Below are 15009 nucleotides of genomic sequence, written 5' to 3'. Positions count from 1 at the left end.
AATAAAAAGAGAAACACAAGAGGAAAGGACCGTTGACAAAGAGAGGCGGCAACGGAAGCAACGCTGGAGACATATTATACATATGAAACAGAACGAGAAGAAGCGAACGGATACGGTTGGTATGTACGTCTGTGCTAGTAAAATTATGGTGGGGATAGTTACTTACATAGAGTCGACACTAGGCGTGGCATGTGGTACCACCCAACCGACCAATCAGAACGGGAGGCGTTATCTAGACGTATAACAATGCTTGGTGTAATACATAGTTCAGTGGTTCTCAACCACCCTCTATTCAACTTTCTGACTGCAAAACGCCGATACAATCCGTAAAAATCTCATATTTTTCAATGTGAACGTACGATCGATCGAATGAAAGCTAGAAATATAATTATTCACGATTAATACCAATCATTTCCGAATAGAAATCTACGCGAACAACGTCGTATAATTGTTGCGTTATCCCGATGAAAGCCTTTATCAGGTCACGATGGGATGAAACTGGGGCTTAAGTACCGCCTACGTTAGAAATCATTGCCACAAGCGCAACTCGTGAGGTTATGCGGCTGCGTTGGTACGACGAAAGCTTTTGCAGAATCCAGAACGATAGAGGGAGTCGGAGAAACAAAGAGAAAGAGAGAGACGACGAGAGTGAGACGAAAAGAGGGATAGAAAGGGAGGCGCGAACAGAGAGAGAAAGATGGAAGAAAGGGTAGCAAGTTGGAGGAACGCTGGTCCACGGTACGGTGGGGAGTCCAGCATGCACCGTGCATCCAGTTGTATACCTAAATGCGTACGGCACTGTTTTAATAGTACACACGCGTAGTCACGGCCCAATGAATTGATCCCGCGAGGTGCATCCCCCGGATAAAAAAGATGTCGCGCCATCTTTGAGGGCACTCCCGCTTCCAGAGGGCTAGCGCGCGCATTTTCGATCGTCGACCGTCAGCCAGCACATACCTTTTTCTCAAAGCGAGCGCGCGTGTTTAAAACAAGTTTCGACTTAAAAGAGAAATGAAGAAATTTCTAAATTATCATTTTAAACCGTTTATTAAAATTGCCACTGAATTAAATTAGGACCAAATACGTTAAGAACGATGAAAAGATACCTAGAATTTAATTACTGATAAAATCATAACTTAAACATATCGAAATATATAACATGTAATGTTCCAACTATTAAATATTTATAGTTCTCGCGTTATTCCAACACGTAAGTGCTATACACGATGGCCGTTATTTGAGATCGATTAATACATATGTAACAAGTATCGTTAAAGAGTGACACGTCCTCGATGCGTTACAATCGGAAGCCAGGGTTTCCAGTTGCGTTCATCGAAGTTCCGTCGGATGATGTGCGTGAGAGCAAGTGAAAAGTAATTTTTCTCAAGACTTAAGAATCGAACGAACCTGATACGAGGAACGTTAAGTGCGTAAGACTGTGAAATATCTATCCATTTTGTAACAGTATACGTGGAAAAATATTTTTACCAACATTTTATAAGAACTTTGCTCTTGAACGTTCGTAAGATGGGACGGTTAACAATGGTGTAAAGTAACGATTGAAAGCAACGATGTAATCGGTAGAATTAGTTGATACGTAAAGAGATTAACAATAATATTCGATGGAATTCCGCGAACGACCGAAGTGCGTCAAGTGCCGACGGCTTGATCAAAGTGTTCGCTCTTTGAGACGTCCCCGCTGCCAAAATCACTTTCGCACCGAGGGTGACTAATTGACTCTTTCCCCGGTGAAACACCGGTGAGAGTATGGGTTTATTCGAAGGTAAGTAAAATTGTCGGATTTACTACACTGTCGTATTTGATTTGATAAATAATCGTAAGGTAAGTACGAGATATAATTTATAAATATCGTAGAAGAGAGAAATATGTATGTTTGTTTGCAACTTGCAATACTTTGGAATCGAAAGAAATCCAGATTTAAACGCGAGTTCGATACGGAAATGAAAATTTTCAAATTGAAAGTCAAATTCGAGGTTTCTCAAGTTCGATCTGAAAATTCAAACGATTTTACAAGATCTCAAACTTTTTCCCCCGATGAATTTGGACGTACAAACGATTCTCTTCCGATACTTTGATAAGCGTCTCTCAAAGGACGAACGTGCGAAAAAGGTTTGAGGAATTGCCGAAAAGGCAGTAGCAAGAATCAAATCGTAAAATAACAGTCGCGTCGATCGTTTCCGATCTTGATCAAAACGTAACGATTTACACGCGTACAGGTGTAATTTGACTCCGTAGTTCGGATGCTGGCAAATTGTTCGTCTATATCCGTCGAACGTATCCCAATACATATTACGTTACGGTACCCGCATGTCTCACGAGAGATTCAAAAATCAATATTACACCCCTTTCTCGATAGCTTCCTTGAGAAACTAGGATTTCCATAATCGTCGATCCATCGTGACAAAAGCGACCGTCGTCGAAGCATCTTTCTATATCGGTCCAATGTATTTCCATTTTCTCGAACGAGACGTTCATCGTATTATATAATAATTGTAAACGTATCTAATTAAATTATGACGAGACTATTTACTGTTACTGTTACTGTACGGTGCTTTATCGTCTAAAAAGTGGGGAAAATCGGACTAGCGTTGTTTTCGTTACGAATTGCATAATTCTTCTATTCCAAGTAGAAATTGCAGGAATTAAAAACCCTTGGAGCAGTTTCACCGTGCTTGTTCTCTATCGATGAATCGAGAACGCGATACGCACGCGATAAATTAACGCGTAACAGGCGCGCGTGTCAGTTTTCACGCTTGTTCGACGTTCGTTCTAATCACTTAAGTGCCTCGTTTCGAAAACATTTGCCGGAGGAAAGGGAAAGGGGTGGAAATCGAGTTCTCGAAGATACCTCAAGACGGATGAACCCAGCACCCTATTTCAAGATAACCAGTGCGTGTCATAGGTGCAACGAAACGCGTCACCGTTTTCGGCGCGTCTAAACGCTGCTAAAGTAAATAGGAACGCGTGTTACGTGCCGTTACGACAAGGGGCGTGTCGTTTCCTAGAGTCATTTGTAAGGAAAATGTCCGGTTCTCGAACGTGATCCTTTTCCGTGTCCTGCTCGGTACCCTTCCGTGGCTCACGAAACAGAGAAAACTTATGCGTCCGCGCAGCTGTCGCGTAAATCTTGCTGCAGAACCCGTCGCTGCACTTTTTTCTCCTTCTTTTTCCTCCTCCAAACATCGACTGCGTATTTTCAAAATTCTTTTTTTTTCTTTTTTTCGAACTATGTGTCATTCATAATACGTAGATCTGTATTTGTATTACAGCGAAACACTTTAGGAGTCGCATTTTTTTTTTTTTATTTTTTTCATCACACGGTTGTTTTAGAATAGATTCTGAAACTTGAACCGGTTCGGTTGATCCAAATAAGAGAAAGAGCGAGAGATCGTTATTAGAGATATTTCGATGTTTGTTTCTTTTTTTATTTTGCTTAAATTATTTCAGGATACGCGACGAAGGCGTTATTCGTACGAGTTTCTGAGAATCTTTATCGGAAAAATAATAAAGGATCAAGTTAGATATAGAACGGATTGTTTATTTGCTGCTGGCAGAGACGCACTTCTCGCTAGAACGACGTCTTAAATGTAGATCGTCGATTAACGCTGTTACATACTTTGAAATTGAAACGTTTTCAGCAACTAATAATAGTAAGATTGTAAAGTCCGCACGAGTGTACAGCATGCAACATCCTGGCACGTGCGTAAACATCACTTAGGTAATTCCGACTCTCAGCTTCGCGACACAATAGTCCCGGAATAATCACATTTTGCAAATTCAAATTCGTAGAAATTTAAAAATGGCAATGGCAACAATGGCAACTTCTGTTCGACGACTTTCTTCGTTGTTACCAACGATAAAGAAACGTTCAGTTTCTATTTCTCCTGCAACCTTTCGATTTACTTGATGCAACGGTTCTAAAATTAGACTCGCGCCAAAAATTTATTTAGTCTGTCGCGTTCCCGTCCCTGCTATCGGAAACAAATCAAATTTGTCGACGTCGTTAAATCACGGCTTGGCCGTTCAACGCCCGAGACCGAGAGAGCAAATATACAGAGGCCCATAAAATCGCGTTCCTACACGAATCACCCCCGTGCACGGGTTGCCCGACGTCACAGCGTTGTCGACGAATTTTTATGCCTCCTACTTTTTCCTTCCTTTTCTCTCTGCGCTCTCTATTTCCAAAGAAAAACTTCTTCGTTAATGACTACGCGTATCGTAGACGTCATTTACATTCGAGTTCTCGTGCTTCGTGATACAAAGCTATTCTCTGTTCCATTCCCTTTCAAGCGTCATATCGTCCATGGTAACTCGATCGACAGATTTTACGAGCCTCGGAACAAAAATTTTATTTTATTTTATTACGTTGGTAATTATCAATCACTCGAATTTTAACTCTATTGCTTCCAGCCTGTCGTATTTTTTCTATCATTGGATATCTTTTTACGTTTGAACAAAATCAAAAAGGAACGGAGTCTCGTTTCAATTTTATGTCAAAGATTTTCCTAAAACATTAGAAATTCGTTTTTCGGTTAGAACGAGTCGAGACACGAAGAATTCGAGAATTGTAACAGAATTAACGATTAGGAAGTCGTTTCCTCGTTGTTTGAAGAGGAAACGAAGGCGTGAACATAAGAAAAGTGATCGCGATCATTTTCCGGAGGGATCTCGCTTAGGATCAGAGAAACCGCAAAACGGTCCAGCTGTTACATGTTCGTTTTAGCGGGCGGATAGGTGAAAACGACTTAAGCGTTTCGACATGTGTAGAAACACGACATCCGATACTTCCCTGAGACCTCCTACCGCGGTCGGTGCTTGTCCGATCAAGATTTACGACGTTGCATCCTCTAAATGGCACGAGATCGCCGGTACAAGCATTATCGCGTTCGTTTATAGCGCAACAAGTAAATAAATTTCACGCGACTAGTCGAGAACCACCGTTCATCCGTATTTTTCCATCTCTTCTACTCGTGCAATTATTCGTCTCGTAATTGTACCTTTTAACAGATTTTATTCGCTTGTCTCTCTTTTTTTCATTTTTACCGTTCATAGCGATTGTTTCATAGTAACGAAGTGGAAATACGTTCGATACAATCGTACAATGAATTTACGACGATCGATGACTACCAGAAAAAATAATCGCTACGAATGATCGCGATTGTTCGAGCGAAATATTGTAAGGAAAAAAAAGAAACACGCGAAATGAAGAAAAAATTTGTTTCCTCGACAAACGGAATATAAATAATGCGATTGACAGTCTTTGACACATAAAGGGGTGACGTAGTCCTCGGCAACATCGTTTTTCCTTGAGATACTAAGTGACGAGGATATAAAGGAAGAGGGGATAGAGAGAGAGAGAGAGAGAGAGAGAGAGAGAGAGAGATAGCTTCCTTTACGTGAAATCTGTAACCATTCTCGTGCATGTAATTCCCACATGACTAAAATGGGGCCCCCGTGGTGGGGAGATATGTAACATCGGGATCCTGAGTCAAGCTCGAAGTTTAGTTTTGCTTACGACGACTTTAAGTTCCGCCGTCTCTTGTCCTCTGACCCGACTCATCGAATCGAAGAAATGATACTGAATCGTTGTTATCCTCGGGAAAGTTTCGTGCTTCTCTTTGTCAGTACGATCGATGTGCTACGTATCATTGGCATTTGAGTAAGTGGGCATTTGGATAATCTGAATACAATATGAAGAGTGAGTATTTATCCTAACTCTAAATCGATTTTGCAATTGTATCTTCGTACTAGGTGCATAACGTTCGTCAAAGTTATTACTGCACCGCAGATCTCGCGTATTCGTGGAAGATTCGAAGATGCACAGAATGCACACGATACGAAATATTGCGGAAAAATATTAAAACGATTGTCTACCTAAAGTTCCATTCTTCTGACTTACATAAAAATACAAATTTTCACAAATATCCACGGTATCTGTAGTATCGTTCATAGAAGTAATGATCGCGTTTTATCGAGATTCGATTGCTTTTCGTTTCTTTTTTTTCCCCGCAAAGAAACTTTTGCCGACGAAAGGAAGCGATTCGCAGGCAATTTTTCTCTTTTCCTGCCAACAGTCGCGGTTCTTCCGCCTCTAGAGCTACGACTTCCAATAATCCTGCTAAATTGCTAGGCCGTTCGGTCGAAGTTCGTCCGTGTATCGGGTTGGCTTAGTGAAACGGGAGAGAAATCGTTAAATAAAAGCGGCCACGGATCTGAGGGCCGAGGGAACGTGGCGAATAGTAAAAAAAGAGCAACGTGTGTCGCGGGTCGTCACGGCAGGCAACCCCCATCGTGGCTTATGGCGTACGACCACGTGAGATTCGAGAATTTCGTCAGGCTCTGCGTTGCCTTTTGTCATCGACTGGGTCCTGGGCCCAGTTCTTAATTCGCAACGGCGACAACGCCGACATTACGACCAGCTAAATTAACTTTACGTTATTTCTCTTCCATACCTTATTGATAAAGAAAACAGATAGAAATAATTCTTTTTACACGTTATACATTATTTTTGACGATTTAAATAGATACTCTCGTTCTTTCAGGATTTTTGCATTAAGATTTTTTTTACTTTTTACTCCGCGATTCCTTTTGTCCAGAGTTCTAATATACCGATGACTCAATCGTTAAAAAATGTTATCAATTATACCACGACAAAGAGCGAAGAATTTCTCCGCGTCGTTCTCTCTATTCGACCATCCTCTGTACGCGAAAAATGCTTCATGTAGAAGAAACTAGAGTTTAATGATTTCACGGTGATCGTTGATAACCTTCGAGATAGTTCTCGATGTACCGTAGCTGTCCCGTTGTCGTTGCACTCACATGCATATTTTTATTGCGCGTGTAGTTGATGCTTATGATATATGCAAGTCTGATTATGGTACAAGATGCCTCGTCAGCATAACAGACATCCTTGTTATCGTAGCGGCGTCCAAGGTTACACCGTTGGTACTTAACCGAACACCGATTTGTTCTTCCTCCCACGTTTATTTCTCGTCCTTTTCGTTTCTACGTGTTTTGATCGACACGCCGCTTCCCACGCGCGAATGTCTGCTTGCATCCCAGCTTCGTCAATTAATTCCATCAGCCGATAAATATCTGTATCGCGCGATTAAATAACCTTTTTTCGGTCACGCGCGCGCGGTGGAGAATTTGTGGCGCCTCGTCCGTCGATCCTACCGACGATATTTTGCAATCGTTACATGTATTATGTATAAATAAACGCGTAAAGCCCGGTTTTAAACGCGGAATAAATTAAACGCGCGATTAATCGTCCGATGAAATGAGTCTCTTTTTTATATTTCGCTGAGTCGTCGATTTTCACACGTGTGATTCGTGGTTCTCCGTGGCAGCGATTTTTCATAGCAGAATATAAGGCAAACCGTGGTTCAGCAGAAGACCAACTCGCTTTCTTTGACTGCCTTCTCTTCTCTATAGCAAAGGCGTCACGGACCGCGAGACGAGTCGTGGCGTTTACAGCCGAATCGAATGGCAAAAGCAACGAAACACGGACCCGAGGAACTGCTGCTTCGTCGGAACCGATTGCCTGTGTGTTCCATCTTACATTTCGTTACAAAACAAAGCATTCGTCTCTTCAAAATACACAGAAAGTCTGTTACTAAAATTCGTCAACCCAGAAAGAAAAGCAAAGAGAAGGATAATGAAATGAAAAATACCGATTGGCGGGGCTGCGCCAGTAAACAGACAGTTTCGCTTCCAAGTAATCAAATTCGTAGTCAGACGATATTCGTACCAATGAACTTTCGCACCTTTCATTTAACTTAACGATTGAAACGTTGCACCGTGTCTTCTTATTGCTGCGAGACTCTCGATTCTGATCGAAAAAAAGGGAAGAATGAGTAGAACTCATCGATCGATGTTATTCGCAAGCGCGATCGTGCGATAGTCAACCAACGATAGTAAAGAAAGTACGTAGTAACTTCGAATGTCGTTCCAAACATTGTATACCGCATGATATTCTCGAAGGTGTACCAGGAAACGAACAAATTCGCTAGTCAATTGTTATACTTTCTCTGAAAGTGGCCTCGTGGATTCGCAGAAACACTGCAAATATACGACCCGTTTTCCTTTGACGCGCACCACCTCCGAGCGCTGATGTATACCTCGGGGTGAGAGTGCAAAAACGAGGAGGTGATAATAAGCCGTAAAGACTGTGAGACGCATCAGGAATGCGTGAAGCGTTTATTCCCTTTAGGTTTACGAACGGCTGGATGTCGAGCACAGTCCAATCATCAAAGTGGCAATATTTCAACGAAATTATTGCGTTGCAAGATGTCACTGATACTTGCAGCGTTTTTTCTCTCCCTCTCTGTCTTTTTCTTTTTTTTCTTTTTTTTTTTTTAAGGTACACGACGAGGATTCATTTCATTGAAACGTAGCACTAAATTCTTCGAAGGAACGGATACTTGTAAAATTTGAATCGTTTATCCATATATCCCATATAACTCGTTACGTATAATTAATAAACGCGAGTGTAACGAACATTTTTCGATATTCATGTTCATATCTTTTAGAACAGAAGAACGAAAGACGAAGAATGTGTCGCTAGTGATTTATCTAAGACTGTCTAGGGTCTAGACGCTGCTTTACAAATATTTGTAGTAAACACTGATCTCCTCGACTTCTTCTTCTTTGATTTGTGTACTCAATTTATATCGTTCTCTATATCATAATTCTTCCGCGCGTCAGGGTGAAAATCGGGGATTTCAACGGACCGCGGAAATCGTTGGTGTTGTCCTTTCCCTTCCTTTGATTTAGACGTGACACGCTGTAGTTTATTCGGCATTTCTTCAAACGCTTCTATGATCGAATCCTTCCAATTGTTAAGTATTTATAACATATCATCGTATTCAAAATATAATCAATATAGTTGGGATACAAAAAGGAAAGCGTTGAAAGAATTTTCAACGAGGGTTTGAAGTAAAACGAAATTTCGGTATTTTAACTGGAAGAAAATGGGAAACGCGAGAATTATCTATGAAAATCGTGACGTCAATGAAACAGCGAGGAAGTCGGATTGCTTGGCCGCGAGCCAAAGTGTAGAATAATAGTGTATGTTAATCTTGGCGCTAGGGATCGTATCGTTTTAAACAACATCCTATTTAACGACCCCTCTCACGATCTTCGAGAACTTTAGAAATTATTCCCTTAATTAAGGTCGCGTAAAAGTGTCTTGAGAATTTTTGCAAGCTAACACGCCTTCTCTCTCTCTCTCTCTCGCGTATCTTTCGTATTATGAAATTGAAATGCGTCGGTGAAGTTTTGACAGAAAGACGTAAGATGAAGTTGTAACCGAATACGGTAAATTTCCATAGATTTCCTCGGCGAGCAAAACCGTCAGGCGTAATTGGAGAATATTTTTCCTTGCATACGCTCGTCGCAACGATGCGTCCTATGCAAGCGACGTATGTAGGATGTTATACTTTGTAGAGTGTGGCGTCATTCAACGCAGTGTACGTGTCCAAGTGGAAAACACTGGCGACACCAATTATCCATTTTTGCACGGAATTATCGCCGTCGACCGAGATAACGGTGACCATGCTCGCGTCGCGTACAAATCGTTTACAAAGAGAAGATACTCGAAAAACACCATCGAACTTGGAATTCCGCGATGGCCTTGCTCGTTATCGCCGCGTGAAACACCTCTCAGATCAAAATAGTACATGAACACCACCGATGCATCGACAGCAGTCGCCCTTTTACCTCTAACAAGTTTCTACCGCGTTTATTATGTCGAAGAAACAATCTTTCTCTATTAAAAGCATAATTTTAATCGTTGCTCTGAATATTTTCCGGCCACGTTTAAAGCTATACAACAAATTACTCACTTTCTCTCGAGTATCGTAAATTAGTTCGCGTTTGCTTCCACTGTCTGAGATAACAATCGTTAATGTACGTATAGGGACGACTGGTTGCTGTCGGTGTGATTCCTAGCGGTTCGTGATCGGTACCGGGGATGACATAGTGTACGTTGGGTGGCCATTTTAGAGGCATGCCTGGACGATCAGTCACACTTAACGTCAGGACTGAAGTGACTTAGTTTAGGGCTGTTTAAGGGCGGGCTGTTCGCGGATGAAAAGCTTGGGGGCCTCGCCCATTCGAGACCGTCGGGGTGCGAGTCTCTCTCTCTTTCTCCGATGTAGTTCCATCGTTTCTACCCTCCCCATCTTCTCAACGAGGTACCAACTAACAACGTGAATGAGAGGGCGACTTCTCTACTAGCCAGCCTTTCTCCTCTGTATGTTCATCCCTCATTCCGCCGCGTCTTTTTCTCCGAAAGCACTCCGAGAACTATATCGTCGTTGCGACTAAGGTACGTACGCACACGATCTCGTGGAAACGTTTCGCTTCTGTGCACGCACACGTCGTTGTTCGGTGGTTTACGCGGGTAGTTACGTACGAGGGAGGCTTTCTGACGCGCGCGACGTTTCCTCTTCGTCCCGAAGGGTTGTTAGGTATTTCTTTTTTCCCTCGTCCACGAGGGAGCAGATTGTCGTTACTCTAATTGTTGCTCGTACGTGTCATTGTCAGTCGGATAAAATATCCCCGTTTTGCTTCACCCTACAATTAGCGATCCACGGAGACAATAGCCGAAACTTTCTAAATTCCTATCTGAAAGAGCGCTTTGTCGAGGCGCGCGATGTATTTCCGGGAGCACGACAGCTCCGAAAGAGTTCCGAGAAAGTAGAACAAATTCGGCAACCGTCTACAACTTCCATCTACCGCATGCGACAACTTAACGATACGATCGTTGCCTGGCACGAGTTTACAGGCCTATACACTTACCTCTCACGTTTCAGCATCGCGACTCTGGCGTCTAAACAAGGTGTCGAATTCGTGGGTGGCCGGTGCTGCTGATCCATCAGCCCTTTTAACACTTTTAACATCCTTAACCTAGGAATACTCCAAAATTCGTTTATCTTTTATTGGCTCATCCTGTCGCCAGTTAACTCGAAGCAGTGTCGTCAATCACAACACTGTGGATCGCACTTTCGCTTTCATTCTGCGTACACGCATACGCATAAAACGGCTACAAAACGTATTTGCACACATCCTTATCCTCTAACGAGGTATTTTTCATCAGGTTCTATACTTTGTGTGTTCGCAGTATCAAATTTTCCCAGACGCATAAAGGTACTACCGACTGATACGCGATTCGATATACCCGAATCTAATTAATTAGCACGTGGATGCTATAACGAATACGATAGTTTCGTAGCTACCTCAGCTGTCTTTGTCTTCACACGCAGAAGATATCGGTTTCCGACAAAGGATTACCTACATACACTGACACTGTATCGTCACTGGCATTGGCATAGTATTTGAGATAACCAGCGAAAGAATCGCGCAGGAATCTCATAAACCTGCGAAGCTTCCTTTCGAACTCTTCCAAAAGAAAGAACAGAAGCGAATTGTGAATTCTCTGCTCCGTCGTTACCTAGCACGAATGCAACGAATGCACACGCTTCATAGCGAGAAATTGGTAGCATGTTTCTTTTAAATAAACGCTCGGCCAACGCAATGAGATCAGCCAGCTTGTCGCTCGCTGTGTATCAACGTTGGCTGAAAGACGTAGAGAAATCCGAGGTGCACGATTCGAGGAGTAAGCGTGGAACGGGGGAGGAAAGGTGTAAGATTACCGTCTTTATACGTTTCTCGACTGGCTGTTGTTTGTTGGGTTCACGAACAACATTGTAAGTAAATGGAGTAAGTAGTGGAGACCGTGGGGTTATGCTGGACGGGGCCACGTGTTGTACCGTCTACGTATCAAACGGTGGCTACGTAAGAACGCAGATATGTCAGCCAGCGAAGCGTAGACCGGTCCTCGTGATTCTACGTGGTCAGCAAAATGGAAAAGAAACATGGCTCGTAGCGCAATTTAAACGAGCCGCGGTTCCAAGTAGCGAAGACTCCACGTGGAAGGAGTTCATGCAACTCAAGCAGAAGGTACTTTGATCGTTAGAACACGTGTTGGTGCTTCAGATAGGAAGAGAAAAGATATCACAAAGAAATCGAATGGCTATTTAGTTTGCTTCGGTTAGAAACGTCAAGTTCATGCGATTACAAGGGGTATTTAAACAATTCTACGATGATGCGAATGACGTGATGTATAGTTAAGTTAAAGGGTTCGTGGATTGAGTTGTTTGGTTATCAGTCGATGTTCAGGCATTTCCGAGAAATGTAAACGTTGAAAAATATACCGGACGCGTCTGAAGGGAAGAAACGCATCTAGAAAATATCCAGAGTAGGATATTTATCATAACTCGACACATTCGTTACATATAAATTCATATTCTTACGAACATGACTGGAGAAATACCGTTCGTGACGAACGCTTGTTTTACACGGTATGATACTTTGGATATTTTATATATCTTTACATGCCATGTACATTCTTGATTGCTTATTGATCCTTTAAAAGCGCTTAAATATTTCCTGCGAACGTATAAACATTCTCATTCTATTTGTAAAAAATAGAAATCTATTTAGATTGAATTTATCTAGTCGTATTTGTGATAACATAAAGTTACGCAAATATTCGCAGCTTCCTTTGTTGCATATTTAGGCGCGCATTCGCAGATTCATCGTCGTACAACGACCAGCCTACGAACTTTTTGACCGAATCGGTATAATCGAACGATGTTCGCTAGATTCGCGACAATCTCGTTAATTCCGATATTTGACCAAAATGTCCGATAAGGCGTAGACGAGATAAATTGTGCAGCTTGTACGTCTTCGGAGCGATATCAGAGAGGAAACAGGCGTCGTTCGAGAACCGAGGATTAATATCGAGTGTACCCTATAGTTTTTGAGCAAATATGCAAGATCCGTGTGCGCGTGGGAATAGTGACAAAGATAATATTTGTTGAGATTTACACGCGTGCCGTGTCGACGTTATTTTCGTATCCGTAATACCGCCGTGTCTTCCATGATCGAGCACACACGAGCCGTGTGTGCAAGCGAGAAAATGGCACGGTTGTTCGCGCGCCGCAAATACGCGCTCTATGAAAGTGTCGGAATGCGTGCATCCCTCAATGAGAATAAATTGTGTCCGATTATTCCGTCAATTCCGAGTTTGCACCGATGGATGCGACAGAAACGTAACACCGGATGTTGCCATTCGGTGAATGCGCATCCCACGCGTAAATTTTACGCGTTTTCCCTTGAACATTTTCTGAAATGTTTCGGTAAATACAACGACAACCGAATATCAAATATTCCAAACGTTTCGTAGAAAATATTCGATGATAAAATTACACGGAACGCTTTTAATACAGGAAGAAGATACGAATTTCGGATTCGGATATTTTCATCCGACGGAGGTGGTGTGTCCTTGGAGGAAGAAAATGGAATCTTCGAGATGTAAGGCTAAGGATAAAGTGGACTTGTCATATGGCGCCAAGAAGAATCACATTGGGGTGAAACGTGGCCAATTGTGTTCGTCCTTTTAATGGAATAGGTCCATACTCGCTATCGTTCGTATCGTACCTATGGTTAACGTAAATATCGTGGTTTATGCTCGAACACGCTGTATGCTAATATTTAATTTAAGCTACGATCGAGTTACATCACCGTACGGTCCTTTCAAACAGGGCAATGAAATTCAATCGCGACGAACTTGACCTTTACGTTAATTTTTCTTACGCGTTAGCATAAATTCTTCGGAAGAATATTCAAAATGATTGTACAATTTTTACTATTTTCATGACGATCGCACTTTCATCCGATATTAAAGAATTTTTATATAAAATACCGTATCCTTAATGGTTCCTCTTCTATTCTTACAATCGTGAATTGAAGCGATGTTTTGTTATAATTCTTACTTTTTACTTACTTTCGTCGATCGTTCTTTTCGGATTTACTACATTGAAACCTGTTCAGTGCCCAAAAATGAGCAAAAATCTCCGGAAATAGGAGTTCAAATTCGTCCCACCAACAAATCAAGTCCTGTCTACCTAGACCTAGACCAACCACGTCGACCAGTCAACCTTATTTCGGACTGTTAAAATGCGCAAGCACACTCTCGGTCCGTTGTGTCGTGGGATCGGTGAATGGATTTTCTGTCGTGACCAAAGGGGGATGATGAATCGCGCATGTACCAGCCCCCTTGTCTTTTTGTCCAACACGAGGGCGTTCTTAGGACGTAGCAGAATGTACAGCGGGGGTGTAACAGCCAGAAAAAAGAGCGCAGGGGATGGTTATGCGTTGTATCCGACAACGAGAATGTAGGTGAGCCGATGTTAAGCCGTTGCGGAGTTGCAGGCTCGCGCACCCTCCACAATGCATTGAGACGGTCACGAACGACAAGAATTGTGTTGCCTGTGCCCCCCGCTTGTATACGACTTTTCTACGTGTACCACCGTAATCGTTCGACGATGGTAATTCACGGTTTGACCTAGTATCGCACTGCTGGATACGCTCCAAAACGAAACCGAATCGATTTGTCGAGTTTACCAAGGGTTTGCTCAAAGGACCGACGAATTCATTAATTCTAATGGTCGACCATGTTCCATTGAGATGTCACGATTCAGACATTCTTGTTTCCTCAGATCCTACGCCGTGATATTTCTTTGAAAATTCCAAGTGATTCCCGATTTTGGGAAACGTTTGCTCGTAAAGACGTTTGGGAAGATAATAGACTCGGCATCGGATGAATCGGAGATTTTGGAATTCGTAAGTACGAGGGGAGAGAAAGATATTCAGATTTTCAAAACGTTGGAGAAAGCGTGTTCGTAAACGATATCGCGGATCGATCAGGGGAGGGAATATCGCTGCTGTCTTGTTTTGTCAAAGAGCGTTCGAAATTCGTTTGTTTAAAAACGACACGGGTTACGAAACACGGAAGAGAATGCGTACGTGTGTTTGGTTTCGTTCCTTTAACGATGTTGCTTGTTCGTAAATATTTTACGAATTCTTCGTGCAACTACGCTTGATTTTAATCGACGCGACTGTTCCTTTCCTTATTGATAT

The 15009-nt window shown here is 42.3% G+C and overlaps 1 protein-coding gene across 4 annotated transcripts in view; it reads left to right on the top strand.

Annotated features, from left to right (window-relative positions):
- The first annotated feature begins 889 nt into the window (after positions 1-889).
- Positions 890-15009, top strand: part of LOC117210800 (single-minded homolog 2) — a 31106-nt gene continuing 16986 nt past the window's right edge. For 2 of the 4 annotated variants that reach the window (XM_033454147.1, XM_033454145.1), the window contains exon 1: positions 890-1783. In XM_033454147.1, the coding sequence (XP_033310038.1) occupies positions 1768-1783 (16 nt within the window). In that variant the 5' untranslated portion in view covers positions 890-1767. Of the gene's footprint in view, positions 1784-5518; positions 5720-15009 lie in introns of those variants that run through there. The other 2 variants (XM_033454144.1, XM_033454146.1) reach the window with 2 other exon arrangements.

The sequence above is a fragment of the Bombus bifarius genome, unplaced genomic scaffold, assembly GCF_011952205.1.
Source record: "Bombus bifarius isolate JDL3187 unplaced genomic scaffold, Bbif_JDL3187 scf7180000008213, whole genome shotgun sequence".
Lineage (NCBI taxonomy): Eukaryota > Metazoa > Arthropoda > Insecta > Hymenoptera > Apidae > Bombus > Bombus bifarius.
Note: the sequence above shows the minus strand (reverse complement) of the source record. Positions and strands in the feature narration are given on the sequence as shown.